Source organism: Anopheles merus, chromosome 2R (genome assembly GCF_017562075.2).
Source record: "Anopheles merus strain MAF chromosome 2R, AmerM5.1, whole genome shotgun sequence".
Classification (NCBI taxonomy): Eukaryota; Metazoa; Arthropoda; class Insecta; order Diptera; family Culicidae; genus Anopheles; species Anopheles merus.
The window spans coordinates 41933035-41956575 of record NC_054082.1 but is presented as its reverse complement, the minus strand read 5'-3'; the positions used below and the strand labels follow the sequence as shown (position 1 = coordinate 41956575).

At 41.8% G+C, this 23541-nt stretch overlaps 1 protein-coding gene across 13 annotated transcripts in view; it reads right to left on the bottom strand.

Annotated features, from left to right (window-relative positions):
• LOC121589531 (RIMS-binding protein 2-like) overlaps nucleotides 1-23541 on the bottom strand; it is a 91120-nt gene that overhangs the window by 32101 nt on the left and 35478 nt on the right. For 10 of the 13 annotated variants that reach the window (XM_041908523.1, XM_041908515.1, XM_041908514.1 and 7 more), the window contains 7 exons: nucleotides 19154-19252; nucleotides 12933-13475; nucleotides 11038-11532; nucleotides 3912-4452; nucleotides 3652-3769; nucleotides 3420-3571; nucleotides 3142-3333 (listed from right to left, as the gene is read on the bottom strand). In XM_041908523.1, the coding sequence (XP_041764457.1) occupies nucleotides 3142-3333; nucleotides 3420-3571; nucleotides 3652-3769; nucleotides 3912-4452; nucleotides 11038-11532; nucleotides 12933-13475; nucleotides 19154-19252 (2140 nt within the window). The remainder of the gene's footprint in view (nucleotides 1-3141; nucleotides 3334-3419; nucleotides 3572-3651; nucleotides 3770-3911; nucleotides 4453-11037; nucleotides 11533-12932; nucleotides 13476-19153; nucleotides 19253-23541) is intronic. The other 3 variants (XM_041908521.1, XM_041908526.1, XM_041908527.1) reach the window with 3 other exon arrangements.

Below are 23541 nucleotides of genomic sequence, written 5' to 3'. Positions count from 1 at the left end.
GTTACGGAGCTTCGTGGATGCACCTCATGCAAGCTCTGCGTCCCTTTTGAGTCGGTGTTGGGACGCACCCTGCTATATCGTTAGTTCCCAATTCCACTATTGCCTTTTTGCTGATCGACTCGATTACGTCCCACCAGTCTGTATGCACTTTCAATGCATTTGAATATTCATCTTTCTTGTCTCTGTTTTCCGAACAACAGCTCTGGTGTTTGCTGGAAAGTAGCCAAATGTTGTATAGTTTCTTGTGAAAAGTTGTTTAGACAAAAATGGAGAGAAGTCTGAATTCTCTTTTTGAATTCTTTTGTTTGTTTAAACATTGTTATGTACTTAAATCTATATGTGTAAAAATCTCGTGTCACAGTGTTTGTTGCGAGCATCCGCCGAAACGGCTGGATCATCATCAGCGAAACTTTGCATACACATTATGGTGGTATGAGAATAGGTTTTAAGACTAACATCATTTTGAGATGCTCTACTAAACTTAATTTATTTGAAATTTTCTAATCCCGTACCAGGAGCAATATTGTTTTTGTTGTATACAGCACTTTGACACTCGGTGTTAAGTGCAGTTTACACTGGCATTAAAACCCCTCATGCAAATTCGAGCAGTTTGCGAGCTCGCACCAGGCCTCGCAATCGCGATAGCCTTTTAGCGCTGGTATATGGGTACAGATATTTCCCGATATACGCCATATTCGATATACGCGATTTTGGTATACGGTATCAAAGTGTATGAATATCAGGTGGTCTCATAGCCTGTTTTTCATAGCAAAAGTTGAACGTCACTTTTTGACAGCATGGGTGAAAACATTTCCCCAAACCTTTCTGACGACTTGCCTAATACACAAACAAACTTAGAATCTTCGTTATTTGCACAGGCACTCAAAATATTTGTTATTGTAAGCTAAACCAAATCTGAACTATTTAAATCCATTTTGGATCAAAATAATGCCGTCGATGAGGACACCAATGTGTACTACATATGTGTTGCTAAGAACAAAGCGAACGGTTCCTATGGAAATTCATTTCACCCATTCTGTCAAAAGGAGCTTTTTTTGATTCCGAAATTAGTTGTCAATTTGTATGGGACGAGACCACCTGATATTCATACACTTTGTACGGTATGTTCAAAATTTGACATTTCTTTGAGCAAATTGTATAATTTTGACAGATCGAATGTCAAATGCAAAATAACTTCCCTTCTGGTCGATTTTTAAAAACCATTTCAAAAGGTATAGGTATTCCTCGATATGCGTCATTCACGATGTACGCAATTTCACTATACGCGATTTTCTTAATTTGACAGTGTTTATACTAATTTAACACATCAAATGTCAAACTCAAAATAAATTCCCTTCACGTCGAATTTTAAAAACCATTTTAAATGGCACAAAATTTTAATTTTTTAGTTGAAATCAGATCAAATAACTAATTAAATGGCTAAAACCTACCCCTTCAAGCAGAATGATACGAAAATTAGCTATAATTTAACCGAAAACATCAAAATTCGACCCACGCTTATATTCGAGATATGCTGTTGCCTCCGGTCCGCATTAATAGCGTATATCGGGGAGTACCTTTATATGGTATGTAGTATATTTGCCCAATAAACTCCTTGGTAAACCAAAAACTCAGTGATATCCAAACGGATGATTGTCATAGCAGATCTTAATTACCTACTGTTATTACGACATATAAGAAGAATCGAAGCATTGGGATAAAATCTTAGTAATCATTGTTTTTGCACTCCACGGATTACCAATTCTTCTATTTTTAATTAAAACGAGACATCAATTTTATCCCGTGTGAAACCGGGTAAATCAGCTAGTTTATTATAAAAAAAAAAAACTAATTAATTTATGGGCACAACGACATGAATTTGAATTTTCAATTTAATCTGCTATCTTTGTTTAGGTTTGCATTGGTATGCTAGCAGATTTGCTAGCCCAATCATGTTAAAACATAATGTTCATACAAAGAAAAACATTTTAAAGTATAATGCAAAGAAAAAGTGGAATTCCTACAGAATGTCAATGCTTTGATCTCTCTGAGAAAAATACCACAAAAAAGACACGTGGAGGATAAGCACAAAGAATGCTAAAAAAGTGAGAAGGTAAAGGTAGGACGTCACAAAACCTTTACAAAATAGTAAAAAAAACGTTTTGCGTCCGATCTTATAAAGAAAGCGCCATAAGAAACCACTATAGACTGAGACTTCGTTAAACTTTGTGGTACATTTGGGGTGAGTTAACCGATAAATTATTTGTTGAGCAGGTAACAGTCATTCATTAATATCCACTATTCAATGATTCACTATCCGAGTACATATCTAGATTTTTATACGCTTTTCTTAATTTTACCAGATTACTTACAGGTTTTGTTAAGGGTTAATGCTTATTGTGAACCAAAATTGTGATCAATCGGACACTGAAAAATTGGTCGTTTGATATGACATGCTTTGCCATGTTTTTTTACAACATTCACTATTGGTTCGTAGCTCCGAAGACCAGAGGTACCAATGCATCATTTGCCTGTTGGGCAAACGGTTTACGGTGTGTGTATTTACTGTCGTTTTTGTGCTGTATGTTCTACTGCGTTTGTTTGCTTGTGGGGAAAAGTTTGTTTGCTGCAACAAAGCTTAGTTGTTTTATGTTTTGCTTGTCCTTGAAACACACGGGAGATCGTTTTTGTGTTTTTTTTCTGTGCCAACTCAAACAGTGTGTGCTCTTAGGGGGTGTTAGTGTTAGTGGGACGGAAAGGATACCACTTTCCATGGAATGTGTTTCATTTGAGTTTGTTAATCAAGCATTCTACTTTGATCGTGTATGTGGGGTCGTTTCGTACAGAGAATGTTTATACATAGAGGACACACAGCATACGATGTAGTGTACACACACAAACATACAAAGAGAAAGAGGGGCACGATAAAAAAGTAGAGGAAGTAGATCCCTTAGGCATACATAGTGCAGAGTTTAGAAGGTGCACAGTATAGATCGTACAGGAGGAGCATGAAAGGACAGAAAATAACTTCGGAAAGGTGGAACCATAGAAAAGATATCTCGCCAGGGAGAGGTTGGGAAATCTTTGCCGTTCCATTGTAGTTGGTAAAGCGGTGAGAGGTGTGGTAGAAGGGTGACCTACCTGTGTCGGCCTCGTCGTCCAAATCCTGACCTAGGTCGGTATGAGTTTCGCTGATCCGGGCCAGGTCTTCCGATGTGTGCGGTATGAGTGGATTGCTCGAGGGCCGTGGGGCCGGATCGAGCGGGATCGGGGCATCGTCCGCATCGCGTAACGTCGACACGACCGCCTGATGGAACTCTAACAGATCATCACCTTTAAGGCAGGATGGGATAGTTTAGTTAGCCAGTAACGAGGATCGAATGTGGCTTGATGGGGCAAACTACGGTCCCAACACTTACCTACTAATCTCTGCACGAACGAGGCAGGCACGAGACCTCGGCGACCATCCAGCAGCTCCGCATCGAAATATCCACCCTGCGGTTCACCGTTGCCCCATACTAACAAGTAATCGCCTGCACACAGTGCCAACTCACCCTCGGAACCTTCCACGCTGAAGAGGAAAGCGCAAATTAATCAATGTACTAAGGCAATCGAGCTCTTTCGCCAGCCTACTTCAAACCCGGTACTTACTCGGGTGGATCGTAGGAAAATCGTGCTATAAACACACAGCACCGTCCCTTGCCCGGAATGTCCAGCATGTCCACCTGAGGTTCTCCGGTACCGTTCAGAGTCAAACCGTGGGATCGTGCTGCACCAAAAGAGAGAGAGAGAGAGAGAGAGATAGGAAGAGAGAGAGAGAGAGAGTTAGAGAGAAAGAGAAAGAGAGTGAGAGAGAAGAACAAACATGCGTTTCGTCATAAATGGCAGCAACCCGGCAGCCGTAGGCTTACCTTCCAGTTCCATACCGATGAGTGATCGGTTCTGGGTGTGCATGAAGGCAGGATTAACGCCATCGATTCCAGTATAGCTATCTAGGCCCCAGTTGGCGGGCGGAATGGGTGAGCAGGGTGTGCCGCCACGCTGGCCGTAGCGCGTCAGCAGATCCAGCTCGTCCAGCGGCTTCATGTTGAGCTTCGAGCTGATGCCGCCGGTACCGCTCAGCAGCGGGTTCGTGTAGGTCGAGTAGGACGAGCTGGTGTTGTAGTTGGTCAGGTTCGTGCCGAGCGTGCTGGTGAGCGGATTGGTGGAGGTAAGATTGAGCCCGGCGCCCGTCCCCAGCCCGCTGCCCAGCCCGCTCAGCCCAGACACGCCTGCCCCGGTGACGCCGGATGTGGTGCCAAGCACGCTCGCCAGCCCGCCGGTGGTGGCCGAGTGCGTCGGGAAGGTGTACGACGAGGCGACCGGAGCCACGCTCAGCCCTAGCGTGTAGCTAGCAGAACCCGACGGTATCGAGTGCGTGTTGTGTAGCGACAGAACGGGCATGGTCGTACTCTACGCAGACGGCGGCAAGCAATGCGAAACACAATTGGGCGCAGCACCGGTGGAAAGTGTGCGAAGAACAAGAAGAAGAATAAGAAGAAACGAGACAAAGAAGAACGTCAGATACATAAGCTGGGGACAGTAGGCAAACGGTACTAGTAGCGCAGACGACGACGCAATGGCTTGTTTTTTGTTGTGGCGTCGCCTTGCGCTGGCTCTGGGAAAGTGGAAGACCACGGGATGCCAGCAAGCGTGCCCGTGTACGTGCACTTCAATGCGGACAATTTTGTCGGGCATTTTGATACGCGTATGCGACATACACGCTGCTCGTGCTGCTGCGCTATGATGATGATTATACAAGATTCGGGTTAGAGCAAGATGGGTGGTTTGTGCGATGAAATGAATGAAATGGAATTGTGGAGTGAGAACCAAGAAAGAAAAAAATCAAGAGAATGAAAGGATGAAACAATAATACCCTCATCTTAGTAAACCATCGCAAACTACAAATTCCCCGACGCACTGGATGCTGATGACGGGCCAACGACGATCCTCACTTGCTTCTTGGTTCGTTTTCTTAGCATACGGGTCCCGGAAAACTGTAGCGTGGCTTTGGTGTAGCAGAAAAAAGAATAAAGAATGCATGAAGAACGCCGCTGCCACACCGTGCGGGCCCCAAAAATGGTCGGCCATTTACCGGTCAGCCCGAATGGGCTGAATTCAAATGAGGATGGAAAAATTGTCATGAATATGGTAATGGGCGACTGGTGGGTGCTCCCGCCGAAGAAAGAACGCTCCCGAATTGGTTGAGTCAGACGCAACCGATTCAACCTCTCAAAGTGTTTGCCACACGGTTTTTCTCGCTTGGCACTCTTTTCTGCGTAGTGTTTGTCTTCCAATGGGCAAGAGTAGCTGTATGTATGTGACTGCGTAATGTAATTGAGGTACGATTCTCATACGGCTCGAGATTAAAAATTCCAAACACCAAAGCTCGGTCGACGAAGATGAGTATCAATGGTAAGCTGGTTAGCATTCTTATGGCCGTCCCGTGTAGTCGGTGATTATTTCAAACATAAATTCATAATGGAATTCCATGTTTTGTGACGTTTCTGTGTTTGTATGCGTGAGCAAAATGTTGTTATATACTATTTTGTTCTAAATGTTATCTTCTAACTAGCGCTTACCAAAGAAAAATGTTTATGTCAAAAGTTAATAATGAGCTTAAAAATATAAAAAAGACACCTTTTTCCGATTCTGTAAGACACTGCCGGCAACCGTATGCTTAAGGATTATCCGATTTTTTCCACAATTTTCACTTACACATTCTACGATTTATGAAAGAATTGCAGCAAATAATCAGAGCAGTAGCAAATTTAACTGTCAACTTTACAATAAAAAGCATCAATTTTATTCCACCACAATAAGCAACACGGTTCTTCGCTAACTTGTGGTGCACCCTTTTTGGACGACGCAATCCAAATCTCTGTTTGAATTCAATACACTTCTAACAAGACCGCAAGCTTTACAAATCCCGTTTGAAGGCAAATAAACATCGTACCGAGAGGGTAAGCAACGGCACAAGCTGCTACAGCCGCGTAAGACGTGAAATCACACGATTGTTATTTCGACACATTCGACACGCTAAACTTACTGCGCCTCGGCTTAAATCGACACGGTTCAGGATGAAATATTTGTTAAGCAAATATTTGACGGAATGTGCTTTGTGCGTGTACCTACACCGGGTGGCTCATCACGCACTTTACCCTTCAACCTCCTCCTTAGGCCAGACTGGCTGCCCGTTGTGTTTGCCTGTCGTCGGCACACTACACACCAGAAAATCAGACAATTTCCTCAACAGACCAGACACAGGGAGAGGCAGCCACCCTCAACCATGAGCGAGGGTGGAAAGGAGCGAAAACTCATCACAATCATCACCCCATTTTCACACACGCTCGGTACACAAGAAAGGCAAGCATACGCACAGCAGCACAAACACGAAACGGCAGTGTATCCGCTCGGTGGCACCGGTAGGCTGCACGAATTGAAGCACCTCCAAAGTGCCCTTTACCGAGGTACGGTTAATTAAATGTTCGTCCACGGCAAGGCGACTGTCACAAAATGCTCCCACTACGCTTAGCACAACCCGTTTTGAGTGTGTGTGTGTGTGTGTGTGTGTGTGTGTGTGTGTGTGTGTGTGTGTGTGTGTGTGTGTGTGTGGCTGTGTGAGAGTGATTTTGTGGTGCGTGCAAAGTTTTCGGCAGCGTGGCCCGGCCCGAACACTGGCGACACTCGAACTGGACTGGACGTGGTGGTCGATTTGAAGCGGAATAAAAATCGTGTTTAAAATCGTGTGCTTTTATCGCCCAGAAACCGACACGGTTCGTGAGATTGGGATAAAGGATGGTGAAGCTTCTGAGAGGGAGAAGAGCAACCCAATACGGACCAACAACATCTGCCAGCCAACAGTATGCAGATCTAAAGTGCGTCATAAAGCTTTGTGTGGTATGTGTCGGCATCATCACTGGTTTATATAAGCATATGTGTGTGTGTATCTATAGGATAAAACCTATCGTGAACTACGACCAGCAACACTACGGGACACTTTATTGGGGCTCATATGTATCTGTGCGGATGTGAGAGTGTGTCCACAGTGCAAGGACATTCGCATATTGATGCGATGCGCATACGTATGTTTCAGTGTAGTGGGTTACAATAAACCATGCTGTATCGGAAAATTCATGTACTCCATAGGACAACGTTTTTTCACTTCTCTTAAACAGTGGGAAACTTATTCACGGAAATATTTACTTTGGTGCTGCAGTTTAATGTGTTCTCTTGATGGAGTTTGGAAATATTTTGATGACTAATTATTGAAGTGTCTGTAGGACGGAATTTTGAAATCAATTATTTGTTGCATTTTTATCATTAAATATTCAATTTTTTTTAAAGTGTATCGTGTGTTTTTTTAAGTGCTTTTTTAAAGTGTAGCGTTTGTAATCAGATTCACAATGCCAAATAACTTTTCTTTCACTAAAAACGTCTTCACACACTAGCTTCAACAGCTCCTGCACTCGCAAGGGTTGGTGTCCATCGGTTTCAAATGGCTTGTCAAAAAGCTATAACCAGCAACCATTAAAATCTTAAGCTGGTGCCGGTGTGAAATCTTTATAGCAATCAGCGGCTCATTAACTGCCGTGGATATCATGGACGAGTGGGCCCTAATCGTCCGAAGGGTTTCTGGAGGATTTAACAACCCGAAATGGTTCCCCTAACCTCAATTTACATGTAAACTGGCCGTTGCTCTCTTGGTGTTTAAAGTTTAAACCAGTAGCGCACACTTCACAATTTGAAAGGATGGACAAACCCCATTTGGATTCTGAAGTCTGAACTAATGTGAGGATAGGTCAATGTGAGCAGAGAAAAGGGTTGCAAACGTACACCCAAACACTCAACCCGCAGACAAAAGGATAATAAATCCAACATTCATGAAACGAATGCTAGTCCCATCGAGTAGCGATAGGTGGCGTCCAAGGTGGGCCAGCGTGATAACGTGATGCATTATTTGGTGTGTTGCAAAACACACACACACGCGTTGGTTTACAAGGGTCGAAAAACAGCTTGCATGGGACGTTTTCATTTGCAGATACATGGCAGGAGCGGGTATTGGTGACTGGGAGCAAAGAATACATTTTCCTCAACGGTTATGGGATTTCTTGGGTTTTGACCAGGCGGGAGCAGCTTGCACTAAGAAGCGAGCATGGAATTAATATCCCCAAGGAATACATGAACTCGAAGCGAACTTTCAAATCATTTTGAACTGGAATAGACAGGAATCGAACCGCATAGAGTAGATAGACGAAAAAGGGTTATTTTTTAACAAAGTTTTTTGAAAGTTCCTACAACTAGCCAGTGCATGGCACCATTCCACACGCAACGAAGGTGTCCTTTGTTAGCATGTGTGCGTGAGAGTGCTTCAGTTTTGAAGTATTTTTTGTCACTTTTGCTAGCGCCACCATGGCTCCAGTGATTGCGTGCCACATCAACAAGCCAGCCGGGTTGGGCGGCAGTATAAATCAATGCGCTCGAGACGTACCAAACAACAGCAAACAATTTTTATCACACCCGCAGCACCCCGTACGCTGGCAAGAGGGGAGTGTTTCAGGCTGCTTACAAATAAGCTGCTTGTCCAAATGCGTGCGGCATCTGTGGCCTTCGAAAAGCGAGACCCGTATGGGGTCGTGGTACAGAAAATGTGGCAAAATGGCGTCGGCATGCATTACAAATCATTACAATGTATCGCACAGTGGGCGTCTGGAAGCGGTTATTACATCATCCTATCTTGGTTCAACTGTGGCTCAACCGAAAGAAGTCTTCCCGAGAGGCGTAGGAAGAACGATTACTGTCCTGTGTTTGTTTTTTGGTTGGAGCTAATGGGCACAAAAGGATGATGAGTTTATAGCTTGTCAGAAAGATGTAATGGAGGAAAGATTAATGTTCGACCTTGGTTGAAATGTGTTCTTGCGCTAGGGAAAATCGATAAAATTGTATCACTTCAGCACAGTTAAGATAACTTTTCGGCAAATCATAACTTAGCGAATAATTAAGAGATCCTTTTGAAGTATTTTGCTACTAAGTTAAAATAATCTAAATCTGTTTAAAATCGTGTTTTATAGAAGATAGTTTCCCTATAGCCTGATCGAATCGTTGGTGCGATTCCATGTGCAATAAATGGAAACAAACTGTTCGAAAGTGAGTCAGATTTTTCAACAGACTGATTTATGCTAAAAAAAAATCATTTAGCTGAATTTCCCACTACCATACCCTTCGGGTTTTACGATGCTTTTGTCGGTTCTGCGCTACAGCGTGAGGCTGAAAGTGTATTTATATGTAAAGCCCAACCCTCCTAGCCCGGCCGCGAACCATCCGTCCTTCGGGAGGTTTTATTCTATAATCAATTTTATTAGATCTGCGTCATAATTGAAAGCAAGAGGCGCGTCTGTTTGCTGTAGCCGTGTTTGCGAGACGCATCTTTGCGGTTCGCCAGCAAAATGGCCAACCGATGGAATAATATTGTGGGCAGCCGGACTGCTTCGTAAATGAGTTTTCACTCAGCAAGGTTTATGATTTGCCAAAGGGACGAAACGCCATCCCATCAGTGACGAGAAAGCCGGCTCGTACTTATTAAACGTATCCATCTGCAGCAGTTTGTTTGTCGCATCGAGGGAAACAGTGGAGTTTGGTTGGTTTTCCTTCCTTCCCATCCGACAAAACCAACAGAAAGTAAATGGCGAAGAAAATGGCCATCAGCGGAACGAACGTCAGCGCAAAACTGTGGGTGCGAAGGAGAAAGTAGCCTTCTCCTTCTTTGAATGTTGGAATAAGTTTGATGAACATACGTATAAAAATATCCATCTCGCTCACGCTCAGAATTATAGACATGTTTGTAATAAACAAAAAGTGATGAAAAGGTCACAGGAGCACAAACTTTAGGTCGACCATTTTTGACGGTTGGACGCGGTCGAAAATTTACGGCTTGTACCGGTTTGCAAAACAATACCGCAAGAGATAAAACATAAAATGCTTTGAAAGTAGATCACCCTGAATTATTCATAAGCGGGATCTTCCAACAACCCTGTCGGGATAGTTGGTAAGTAAACGAACGAAAGAAGGTATGCAATGGAAAAGATTTTCTGACTGTGTGCCTTGATCTACGTGGTACTGTACTTACAGGGGGGAAAAACTACGGCTTGGTTTAGTTAACTACGGGGCATGCAATCGAAAGATGATGTATGGTAACTAATTGAAGAACATGGCTACGCTACGGATCAGTAAGTGTCGGTACATTTTAGCGAAATGGGTAATGTTGTACGGTAACAGGCAAATAAGGGCGGAGATCACGCACAACTACTGCGCCATTTTAGAGCACGAACAGCAGCAAATAGATGGTCGAATGTGTTTTCCAAGTTTTCAGCACCATACTCTCTGCTTCATTTCATGACCAGTTAGAAGATTTAGAAAGAGCTGACACTTTTTTCCAATTTGCTGGTTAGATTTCAATGCTCTCCATTTTGCCAATCAAAGAAATGGACACCCCGGTTGTGAAGATATGTGTGAGTCTGGTTATCGTGTTACGGGTGTACTGGAATGAAGGATAAGAGAATCAGGTATAGTGTAAGTGGTTTCTTATCGCTATAAAGTTTATGCCACTTTTTGTAGTTAGACATTTTACAAGGAGAAGCCCATTATCTATTGTTTGAGTAAAAAGGAGACGCCTAGTAGTTTGTGGTTTAACATTTCCCATGGAGAAGCCTAGTACTTCGTACTGCAACTACAAGGACACGCCAAATTTACATGATGTTTTGTTCCATTTACTAAAACGGCACTTATGGAATCATTGCAATTATTCCCTCCAGTTATATTATACAGTTGTAACATATGAAAAGATGAAAAAAGAATACAAAACATGAACAATGTGATGGCGAAGGTTTGAGGTGAAGATGAACTATAGGTAGGGGCTGATGGAGATGAACTATGGTGAGCGAGAAACATAGCAGAGAAAAAAACGGAACAAAACAGCAACAGACAGTTTGTGTAAAGCACCTGACAGAGGGGTGGCATGGTGGTGCTCATTGGATTGGCCCGGCTTGGCAGTGGTGAAACGTTGGCGTTGGTCGAGTAGTGATTAGTGCTGCTCCCGCCAGTAGAGGACGTCAGTCCACTGTACTGTCCGTCTGTCAACGCGTGGCTGCTGGTGCTGGACGTTACACCCATCGAGCTGACGCCGCCCGTGATGGAGCTGATGCCGGCGGTCATGGCCGAGCTGACACCAGCACCCGTACCCGGGCCACTACCACCCAGCCCGATCGAGTTCATACCGAGCCCGGTAGTAGCACCGGTCAGCCCGGACAGACCGCCCAGCATTGCCGAGGAAGAGATCTGCGATGCCAGGCTCGATGGCGTCTGGTGTAGGTGCGACTGGTGCGAGGACAGGCCGAGGCTGGTCGAAACGCTCGTGAGACCGCCGGTACCGAGGGCCGACGACATGATCGGTCCAGTTGTGCGTGGATGCTCGAGTTCGGCCAGAATGCGATTGTCCTAAAATGAGCGATCAGGACAGGATATCAGTTGTCGGATTCCAGTTGCCGGGTTCCGTTCTGGTGCGTTCGTGATCGCAGACTGGTCGCTTCCAACTGACACTTCGGTCGATGGTAAAGGAGGCGAGGTTCTTAGTTTTATTTTCATCCAGCATTGCGAGGGACCGAAAACAAAACGAAGAATTATGGTTTGATCATGCCTTTGGCTTCCTTTTGCTTCTATACCATTTCAACGAACGAACGAATAACGGATGTTGAGGCGCGATAAATTAAAACTAACGGTGTGAAAAAATATATGAGAAAAAGAGTAAACTGCACACTTAACAAGACAAGCAGAACAAAGCATATAAATCAATACAAGAGAGAGAAACTACCTTCCATTACTGGTGGTATGTTTTTTTTTAACAATCGGGATATTTTAAACTTTGCTAAGATTTTCAAAACTATTCTATTGATAATCTATTTACAAACAACGTACTGATAACAGTAGAAATATATCATGAAATATTGTATCGATTTATAACATATATGAAAATATAATTTTATTACACAAAGGACGGCAATAAGTTCCATATGAACCAACTCATGCTCCTGTACTATTTTTGTCCAATTTTAATATTATTCTTAAAACCATTTATCTTAACGAATTAAATGGCAAAATGAGAATAAAAACAGCCCACCACTTAAACTAAACTAAAAATCTATCCTCTATAAACTATTTTGAATAAAGTATCACAGCAAGGAAAGATAACAAACAATTATATAATGTACTGTTCTATTTATCCACTTTCTAAAAGTTTTATTCTATTCTAAAATTGGTTATATTCCCTATGAAGGAGAAAAAAGTGTGAGAGAAAAATCATTGCCATTCGATGTAATGCAAAGTGATTCTCTTTGCTCGTGTAAACACGGCCAACCATGGGCAATAAAGTAAAAATAAGAAAAAAGCAAACAAAACCATACATAACACAGAAAACAATACAAAACAATCTGAACAACTGGAAGCACCGATTCAATGAAACGATAAAAAGCTATGGAGGTGGTTCGGTGTCCGGAGTTGTTGGTTTAAAAATTGTAAAAGAACAAATGGAATCAAAACGAAAAAAATAATCGCCAGAAAAAAAGCGTCGTCAATCTGGACATTCAAACACAGAATCGCTTGGAGTGGGACAATTCGTGTACATTAAAACCAAAAAAGACGTAAACCTAGGTAGTTGAAGCTCAAAATGAAAACAAAACGAAACACAACAAAACAGGAATAAATCCAATAGTAAACAATTAAAACCGAAAAAGAGAAACGGAGAGCAGCAATGATGAGCAAAAGAAAAACAGAAAGTAGAAAACGGAAACCGAATACGTGAATACAGTTTTGAGTTTTGTTCTCTAGTTTAACACACATACATTAGCAATGGATAAACGTGCCTGTTCGATCTTTGCCATTATTCTATCAATCTCGGTCCCCTGCTGGTGGCCGGTCGGTGTGGGCGCCCAGGTGACGGTACTGCCGCCAGTGTTGCCCGTGCTGCCGGTTCCGATGCCACTGCTACTGCTCATGCCGATGCTTGTGCTGTGGCCGATACTACTGCCAATGCCGTCGATGCCACGGCTTCCGGATCCACTGCCCACAGACGTGCCACCACCATACGAGGCCGCTAGCGATCGCTCGAGAGCGCTAGTGTTGGTCGTGACCGAGCTCGCCGTGTGCCCGTACGCACTGCTACCGATGCTGTTGAGCGTTGCATTGGCTGACGATGGATTGGTGACGGCGGTGCAGCTATTGCCGATGGTGCCCCGCACTCCGGTCATGCTATCGCTCAGGCCACCCAGCATTGTACCGCTTGATCCACCAGGGCCGCCAGAGCCGATCGTACGGCCTGGTCGTGATTTTAACGCGGCTGATAGTTCGAGCTGTAGCTCCTCGCACCGAACTGTTTCGAGCGCAGCCTGTGATGTTGATCGGAACATTGCAGTGCCGCGACGGATGTAGAAGTTTTTGAAGTTGAATTTGTTTGTGATTTTTTTTTTTTGGCAACATAGAGCCAATCGTTTTGGGTAGAGCAGCAGCACATGATCCACCAACGAGGATACGAAGGGAAAGCGTAACGCAAAGAAATAGAACACAATTATGGTTGATTCTTTGTTGTTGTTGTTGTTGGTACCGTTGGCTCATGACGAGGCAACGATTGGAGTGGAAAGTAGAAGGGAAAAGTAGAGTAGGGATGTATGAGTGTGAGTGTCTGTTTGTTTTTGGGGTGTAGCTGTGCATACATTGTTACTGTTGCTGTTACTTTTTTGTATGTGTTTTTTATTTATTTTGCATTTGGTACGTTGTATTTCTACTGTGGAGTTTGACAGGTTTAAGTAGGTTGGCGAAAAAGAAGAGTGTGTTCTGTTTGTAGTCGCGCTTGCACTGAAAACAGGGTTTGCAGGCAGGGTGGAGATAATTTTTTCGCAAAATCGAATTTAGAGCGCAAAAGAGCACAACAGTTTAGAGGTGTAAATATTATTTGACTTTTTTTGGTTTGCTGTTTGGGCTTGTACAAATAGTGAGTAGAAAGGCGCACTTGCGTAATGGAAAGAGAAGCTTAAAACAGAGCAGCACACAAATACGGGAGAAGATAACCGTAACTACACGATTAACTAATAGCTGGTAGCACAGTAGAAGAAACAATTACCTAATTATACCACGTAAATGCACAAACATAATCAGATCAGAGGATTTCACATACAGTAGGATTGTGTAAGAATAAGCATCACATTCGACGTACATAATGTTTAGTTGGGACGGGAAGCACGAACAAAGACGAACGTTTAACGGCAAGTTAAAAGCGAACGGTTTATTCCGCACATGTATAGCGCTACGTCTACGAAAGAAACAGCCAAGTTTCTTTAAAGCAAGGAATGAAAGAAGTAAAGAGGAAAGAATTATAGACAAACAACATTACAAAAATAAACACGAAAGATGAAAATTAAAACGAGTTTAAGAAATGCTTCAAGTCGGAAGTATTGATAAAGCTTGTTAATGCCCAAGCTACAACAGTAGAAATTCCTAGAAGTGTGTCCTCAGTTTTGAACCTTTTGTTTTTTAATCTGTCGACAAATACCTCAAACAATTTAATTAATTATTTAATTAACTTAGCGACTGCAAGTTCCTTTAAGTATCGACGCAAAAATATAAACAAACATAGAATTTAACTATCCTGCATGAACTATTGATTCAATATTTGTTTCATTTAGGATGTCTTAAATTTTGTAATGTGTAAAGTATCAGGGCCGAATTTATTGCGGTTTTAGCGTTCATAACGTATTTGATTGACTTAAAGAGATGATCATTCCTAGAATAAAGACAGTCTACCGAGATTTATTTTTAACGTTATTTAGTTTGAAATTTATGAGTAACTATCCGTAAAAATTACATCGTATAGGATGTATTATATTTGTAAGTAAATGCAGTGTATACAATGAAAATATCCCTTAAAAACGGTGTTACTGTCTATTATTCAAACATGGGAATAATCATCATTTAAATCATTCACTAGAAGCAATTAGGTGAAAATTATCTTATAGGAATTTCTAATACTATATAAAACACGTTTATTTCCGCGTTCAATTTTAATTAATTTATTTGCATGCATCATGAAACATTTTCAACAAGGTTGGCACCTAACATTATGAATTAATAGAATATTTTCCAATCAATGATTTTCAATACTCTTACTTCAACAATGACGTTAGAAAGTTTTATGGTATCAAATGCTTTTAGACCATAACGTTAAGAGAACATAAGTATGTGTCCCATAGTAAGTAGTAATACTAATAGTAAATAGTAATATTAAATAGTAAATTTGATAGCAACATATTGTAAAAGACAATTAACATATAATCCAACATACAGTGTCGCTTTATACCAAGCCATAAAACACCTTAAAACTTTTAATAACCAACCAAGCTAGTTTTAGCTATGTTTTAGCTTGTGTTATGGTAATACTGTTCGAATTCGTATAAAAGTTTAGTTTACATCTTTGGAAGCCCAACTGATATAATATAATTGATGATTAATTGTATTTTTCGTATGCTTGAGTAGTCAGTACTTCAGATATGCTACATCGATTGTAAGTCATTTAAAAATTATATTCCCTTGCGATGGTTACTCAATGATATCGTTGTTAACTGGTGGTTGATAATTCGATACATTCCGAATTAATTGTGGTGAAGATTCACGCATCCAAGCAAAGCATGGCTTCGCATTGTCTTCGGCAATTTATTACAACAATATTTGAAACGACAATTCTTTTGCTCACTATAATTGAAACTTATTGAGCAAGAAAGCATTTATCATGGAAACCAAAAAGAAAAATGTACCTGAAACCTTCAGGTCTCTGAAGACAAACTTCCTTGTATCGATATCACATCGCACACTGTGAAGAAACCAGGACAGCGGAGGGCTCGTCAGAGTTAAATTAATGTATTTTCTTCTGTACTCAGTTTGGGCTTTTCCTGCGACTTCCATAATTGAATAGCCACTTTGGGGGTAATAAAACAGACATGCCCACGTAAGCTCGCTTGCGTTTCGGCCATAAATCTCACTCCTCGGTGTGCGACTGGTGTCAAGAGGCAAATGTCGCTGCTTCGCTTGAACGTTTCTCTACCAGGCATGGTTGCTTCGAATTGGCGCACTGCTTTCACCCGCAAAGCCGAGGTTCAATCGTTCGTTCTGCCGGTGGTTGGGGAAGCAACGGGTCTGATGGTTTTATCGGTTTCTCACAAAGAACGACGGTTGATTCGCGAGAGGTTTGTAAAATACTGTTCGCTGCTCCAAGCTGTTAAGGTGCATTTGGGACGGATTGTGTAAAGCTTTACGGGGTCAAATGCCTGCAGGAGTGGGAACATAAATTTGTCCCCGGTTTCAGATGGGATGCAAAGAAGATTTTTCCAAAAATTGTCATGGTTCACTTAGCGAAATAGAAAATAAGCAGGTAAAATATTTTCTGCTTTATGGTTGGTAGAGGGACATTTGAGCTAGAACTTCAAAGGGGTAAGATAAGACACAACTTTGGATGTGAATAATCTCACAATGAATGATCTTCACTATGATTGCTACAGTGAGCATTTGAGCATACTTCTGTAGTCTGTCGGATAATAACGGTAGTTTGGTATCAGCCTAAGAACGTCGACTAAATTAACTTCCAATGAAGTTTATTGTTATGTAAATATTTAATGATTTGAAGCAGCATTATGAAGTAAACAGTTTAATTATACTATATAAACTATGCTGTTTATGGTGTTGCTTCTTATTGTGTTTTTTCTTAATGACAGTCATTGAACCTAAAATTACATCTAACCACTCATTTTCTGGATTTGAGGCTTGCTGGATAGGTCTTTTAACTACTTATCAAAATACTCAATACATATTGAAATGATGGATATTACTATAAGAAGAAAAAACAGCTGCTCTGTTTTCCTTAAATACATCCCACTTTATTGGCCCTCTTATATTTATCATTTGCTTCGGCCATCTTCTAAGAAACAAGTGAATGTAATGTTTTACTATGTTCCTCTTACACATCTGTTTTTCCAAATGCTCCATTTCTGCTCCGTCGGCTAGAAACTGGAGCGGAAACTCCGAAAATGACGTTCGCTACCGAGCAAAAGTTGGCGAGCGGTGAACGATGAAAAATTGTAACCTCTCAAGCCTGGCTCAGGTGGGGCACTGAGTAAACTAAGGTCTGCTCCTGCAACATCTCGCCCCTGTCCCATGCAGCCTGCTATTGTGGCCTACAAACCCACGTGTTTAAAAAATTGTTGAGGTTTGTCCGTAATTTATCACTTTTAATTGCATAACAAGCTGCTGATAAACCGGGCGTGGTTGGCCGTTGCCAACAAAATGTTCCGATTAGCACGGCGAGTGGTTCTTTTCCGCGCGCTATCCTACCTCCTTCGCGACGGTGGAACCGTGTGCCAAGAACTTGCTAATTACTTCGTCATTTTTGTGTAATGAAAAGTGAACGAACCTACACAATTTGGCGGTAGAGGAGACGGAGGTCGAGTGTGTCATCGGTTCGCTGAGGGCCGACCATTTCTGCTCGTTTCCGGAACGTTGACGATGACGCCAGCGATGATGGCGATGGTAATGATGATTACGTTGTGCTGTTTGTTTGCCAACGGCTTTCCTGTCGCTAGTTTTGTGCCACGTGGTGTTTCCGGTAACGGTTAAGGTAAGAAAGTTATCATCCGCCGGTCCCTCTGCCCTTCCCACTTTACTTTCCACCACAGGCGCAAACACTAACACACACCCATTGGGGCAAATAAGTTTCTGCTTTCATCGTCCTTGACTCCATGTCTGGCTGTTAATCAGGTAGAAGTGTATTGAGCACAGGCAGGGTTTCGGAGTTAGCGAACAAACCCAGCGTCATTGCACGAGGATGCTGAAGGTCGGAGCTGAATGTTGGCGTTGACATTTGACGGTGCTTTAACCGTGAAACGATACAATGGTCTAGACATGTATCGTTTTGTAACAACCACCTACCATTCCACAAACCGGACCAGGTGCTTACCATGCGCATACAATAAGATCCACTCATCAACGAGTACGCTTAGTAATTGGTTTTTGCTAAACTCATGCAATCCCAGGTAAAAGCTTGATGAGCTAAACAATTTTTCTAGGCTCACAAACGAACCTTATTTTGGACAATATAGTATTCCGTATGCCCACGATGCGTTGAGGTTTGTTTTGGATTTTAAATTGTAAAAAAATGAACTAGACAGAAACACATTCATCCCGTACGCACTCTACATGACATGACATTCTACAAACACAAATCCATACCGTTCAAAGCAAACCAACGAACGAAGACATACGCAACAATACAATACAACACGACAAGAAAAACATGAAACGATGATGAAAGGATCAGTTGCCCGAAGCAAACAACAAACTTAAAAGCTCTAGAGAAGAAAAAATACAATTTTTATATTTGTATAAGTAAGGAAAAAAACTTTAAGCTACTTTAAAGATGAAAGAATACAAAAGCTAAAGCACTCGAAACAACAAGTAAATAAACGATCCAGCCTACCGAAAGACTTAAATAACTATTCTAAAATAATGATCAAACAAAGCTACACGGTCGACAAGAGATGGTGTAGAATTAGTATGAAGAGTAAGCGTACGAAAATGCGAAAGTATGAAGTTTTAGTAGTAGTAGTACAATTCATATTAGTAGTTGGAATACGTGTTGTAATGTGTGGCTATGATGTGTCCTGTAGAAGTTAAATTTACAAAAGCTCTTTACTGGTGGTTCAATATGTAGAACAACTCCATTTTAAGAGCTGATATTGTAGTTTTTATGTTTTTATGATGTATCGATGAAAGGTCTGATTGGTGTGAAGTTAATATTTTACACACAGTTCGTAAGAGAGGGAACTTAAGTAATTACATTTGGCTGAGTTTAGCGATGGATGCGGGTTTTCGTTTGTTTGTTGATATGTTTGTGGTGCGACGGTTTATGAGGGAAGGATAGAGAAAAAGAGAGCATGTATCTGTGTGTTGGAGTGTTCGATTGCATGTTTGTTTGCTAGTTTATTTGTTTGAGTGAGATAAGTATAGAAAATTTGTTAACACAGACCTTCTTCTCCAACTCGCGGGCTCTGGACTGCAACGTTTCTATCGGTTCACTTATCCTACCCATGCCGGACGACATACCTCTAAGCTGTGCCAGAGCTTCCTGTAAATGGAGCGTGTGAAGAGAGAATCAATGAGAAACGGTGTGAATTGATGAGATGCAAGATTGATGAAGTCACGGTGCCGCAAGAGCTTTCGAGCCAAAGGTTTGCCCATCAATCAGGACTATGTGGTTGGGATAGGCGTAAGTAAAAAGGTGGATGCCATTCGTTGTCGGTATCCTTCTCAGACGGCGGGGGAAAAGATGATGATCTCATGCGTGTTGTACCGCGAGGTAGAAATTGTACAAAATAATCCTTGTGTTGCTGATATGCAAGCATTATTTATGCAATCATTTTGAAGTCGTTGTTGATCGACGTATTACATTCGTATCTGAAGTGGTGATCAACTTATGGAGGCTATGCTCAAGTGTCAAAAATCGAACGCAGTTCAGAACAATTTGAAATTGAAAAGTGGGACAGCTAGCAGCTCTGGGAATGTGGATAACATGAATCAAAAATTGTTCCTTTTGTGCACTAATGAAAACATAGAAACGAAAAGAATACAAATGAAACGAATGAACGCAGGTATTAATGAGGCTGCAAGTTGGCCACGCATCAGGGCGGGAGTGTCGTGAGGAATATTGGAAAAGCTCCAAATGAAGAGGAAAACATGCTTCAAATAATAATGCCAGAAAGAAGTATTAAAGCAGAATTTCCTCATTCCAATTAAAGTTTGCCAATAAGGGGATAGATGATTGCATTCTGTTCGAAAGCAGTTACCATCATCTTTAAATTTCGTTTTGTTTTTTTTATATAAACTTTTCCAAGACCTCTCCCTTTTACTAAATGTGGTATGTGACTAACATATAGTTGAACCACTTATTGTTCGCATTGCTAGGATAAAGTTTATTAAAAACGTAAAATAAAATTGCTTCAGATATAACGCTATATTTTTCTTTGTCATTCTGAGTTATATTGATAATTGAATACAATGAAGACCATAAATTATCTCTTCAAGGAATAATATTGAAGCTCGTTGAAGAGAAAGATGAGATGAGCTAAAGATGGGGAAATGATTGGTTAGGCATTAGTTTCCTTTTACCCTTTTTTTCGAGATAGTTTTTTCTATGTAATAATTCCATTTTTTATATCCATAGTTTTGGCCGTGACGATAAAAAAGGTGTCCAATTCTTGCACGTTAGTGGGAAATCGTTATCTCGGGCGTTTCAAGAACAACCAAATGGGGCGTATCCTGATTCATAGATACAGCTTAGCTAGCTTAAGTGACAAAGTGTCAACACAAATGAGTAATTTCAAGGTTATTCTAGGCTTGTGTAACGTTTTTACTTGCTGTTGTTGAGCTGCGGCACTTCCTCGAGCTAGTTTTCACTTTCTTTGAGCAACAACGAGTATCTTAGGCTATCAGCGGTCTCCCGGAATGGGATCCAAGTTTCATAAAACACATAACGGCGTGTCAATAGGCGTTGTTATGACTTTGTGATCAGAAAAACAAGGCTTATGTGGCTTTGTTCCATGTTGCAGAGGTATCCAGCAGTAGCTTTCATGAATGACGAAGTAGCTTTTGGAAGGATAAGGTCATGTCAGATCGGCCTTGCAAAGGGCGGTGTGATTATGAATGCCCGACATAGTAGTTGTGCCTGGAGGCTGGAATGTGTCTGGTAATGAGTGATTGTGAAGATTGTGCCCGTAAGCATCGAAATCGGTGATAATGTGGCATCGGCACCGAATCAAAAGACAAAGTGACGCGCCATCATGATAGCATGATAACAGTGACTCAAGAGTTTGTATATCTGCTACACGCTGGGTTAGCTTTATTCTAAATGATATCAACGGGACGAAGTGGCTTAGTGAGAGAGATAAATAATGATATAGAGAGGAAAAGAGAAAGAGACAAAGAGAAATAATGGTGGGGTTTGATCGGAACTAGAAGGCATGCATGTTAAGGATAATATAGTAAGAAATTTAAACTTGTATTTAAACTTGGAGCAGTAACACTTTGAAAACATCGTGCATAAAAGGTTTTGATTGATTTTTTTTCTAGAGATCTATTCTGAATGTAAAAAGGGGTAACTATTTCAACGAAAATAAAACGCATACTTACGGGTACATGGGGAAGAGTTTAGTTTTCCTTTGTATATGGACAAACGGTGAGCAGTTGCTGGACAGTGTCTTCGCTCCATTGGGAGCTAATTTTTAACTTCATTTCAAATTTTTATTCATGACCGTCAAAAGTCACAGCATGCAACTAGCAAAAGTTCTCAACCGAGGCATTATTGAAATTGGATATTGGCAGGAAAACGCAGCATTACTCCCTATATCTCGTTCTTGTTCTTCATAGATGCGATAGTAAGCATTCAAGTAGCAATGCAGATCGGTTTGATGCAATTTTTACGTTCATTACGCTACGACTTTCCTAGAGGTGACCCGAAAAAAGTCGATACCAACCACAGGACGAGCAAATGATAGCGTCAACGTACAAGACTAGCTGTCACCAAATCTTCCCTTTATGAGCATAATGTCAAATGGCACAAGGTAATAACGCTTACGCTCATATGAGCCCGGTTTTGCAAAACTTTCCCATTCCCATTTCGTAATATCACGTACGATGAAGGGTGAAATGCTGTAGCGACCACATGTCTGGCGTTGTCGTGCATTGGTCTGGGTCGGTGTGTAATAATGGATAAATTGTGTCCCTTTAATGAAAGCAGCAATTTCGTACCGTCACGCTGGAATGTTTGGTTGGGAGTGAGAATCGTGCGATAAGGCAAGAGAGCTTTCGCAACAGCAGCAAGCTGGCGTGGGTTGCACGAAATAATAGCTAGGTTTCGGTGCGATGTGTGGGATGAGACATGCATTTTAAATCCTCATAGTTATTTGTTTGCCTCGTTTGTACAGCAAACCGTTGGTCGACAGTGTTCATGTCTAATCACAATGCGGAGTAAGAGAGACATAGCTCTTTTATTATATGATTCTGGAACGCATGTATTATAGAGAAATGCATGTTACTATTGTTTAACGAGATCGAAATAAAACTTTTTCATGACTTGAATGAAAAAGAAGAAAACTTCTCAAGGCGTTTAGCGAACAGCTCTAAGTGACATGTACCGGTATGTCAATAATTAATTGTAGATATGTTGTATAAGATGCACATTTTGGCGAAGCAACCATAACGACTGTCAAATGTGCTTGCAGTTCATTTTACTGCACAATGTGGTTATTCGAATAATCTATTTGCACTCACGATTGTAAATATCGACTGGGACTGGGATATCGACATTTTTGCTGTGCATTATGAAGAACAAAAGAAGCGTGAAAATGGACAATTACACGAAATATGGCGCAGTTCCCCAGCTTCTCCGATTTATTAATAGCACAGTTATTTAAAGCCCTTGACATCGATGGTTGATCGACATCCCCAAACACTTGCCGCGTTCCTCCGATAGACCGATGTCCAGCCCGGTAGAATTCATCAAATGCCATTGCGGAATGGTGGAGATCGATGGTACAGCAGGAAACAAAAAAATGGAAAAGAAATATAACGCAAAAGGGTATCCTTTCCGTGCTGAACCGGAGACACGTTCTTCCACGTGTCTGCTTTTGACACGAGAAGTGCAGAACGCATCGTACAATGTGTTGGCCCAAAGTCGCTGTAGTAGATCGGCCTTGTTCGGTGCTGCTAAAGATAGCACCCTCTATCGAAAGAGAGATAAATGAAGACGGAAAGCGTGCGGCAGGACGGGAGGAAACTCAGAACGGAATAATGGTGGACAGGAGGAAGCAATTTTGCACTTTACCGTGTCGGAGCGAAATGCTTTATTAGGTACGAAAGCGGAACGGGTGATTATCCGTCTTTGGCACTGTTTCTCTCCCCCCCGACTGTGTCTGATACAATGCGGGAAGGGGTGACGATACCAACTGGAGCACATCCATTATCTTGGCCATTGGGTATCGATTTTCTCGACGCAAGCACACGGTTCTAGTGTTTGGTGTAGAGCGTGTGCCTCCGCCTACCGGTGATCAAATTCGCGCATACAATCTGGCTTTGCGTTGATCTGATTTATCGTACAATCAGCTTCCGACGCCGAGTAGGTTCCAGTTTTTTTCTTTCCCGGACTGGTTAGCTCGAACCGCTTGCAAGCGTGGCGAAAGTTTCTGCCGAGCGAATCACGCGGGTTCCATTTATTGTTTCCCCGTGCTGTAGCAGTATGTCGTTGTTACTGGGCAACTTTTCGTTGGCATGACACACACACATACACAGGGAGACACAGACACACACGCTTACAATCGAGCGAGAGGGTTTATGTCTTTTTTTTTGTTATCTTAGTGAACA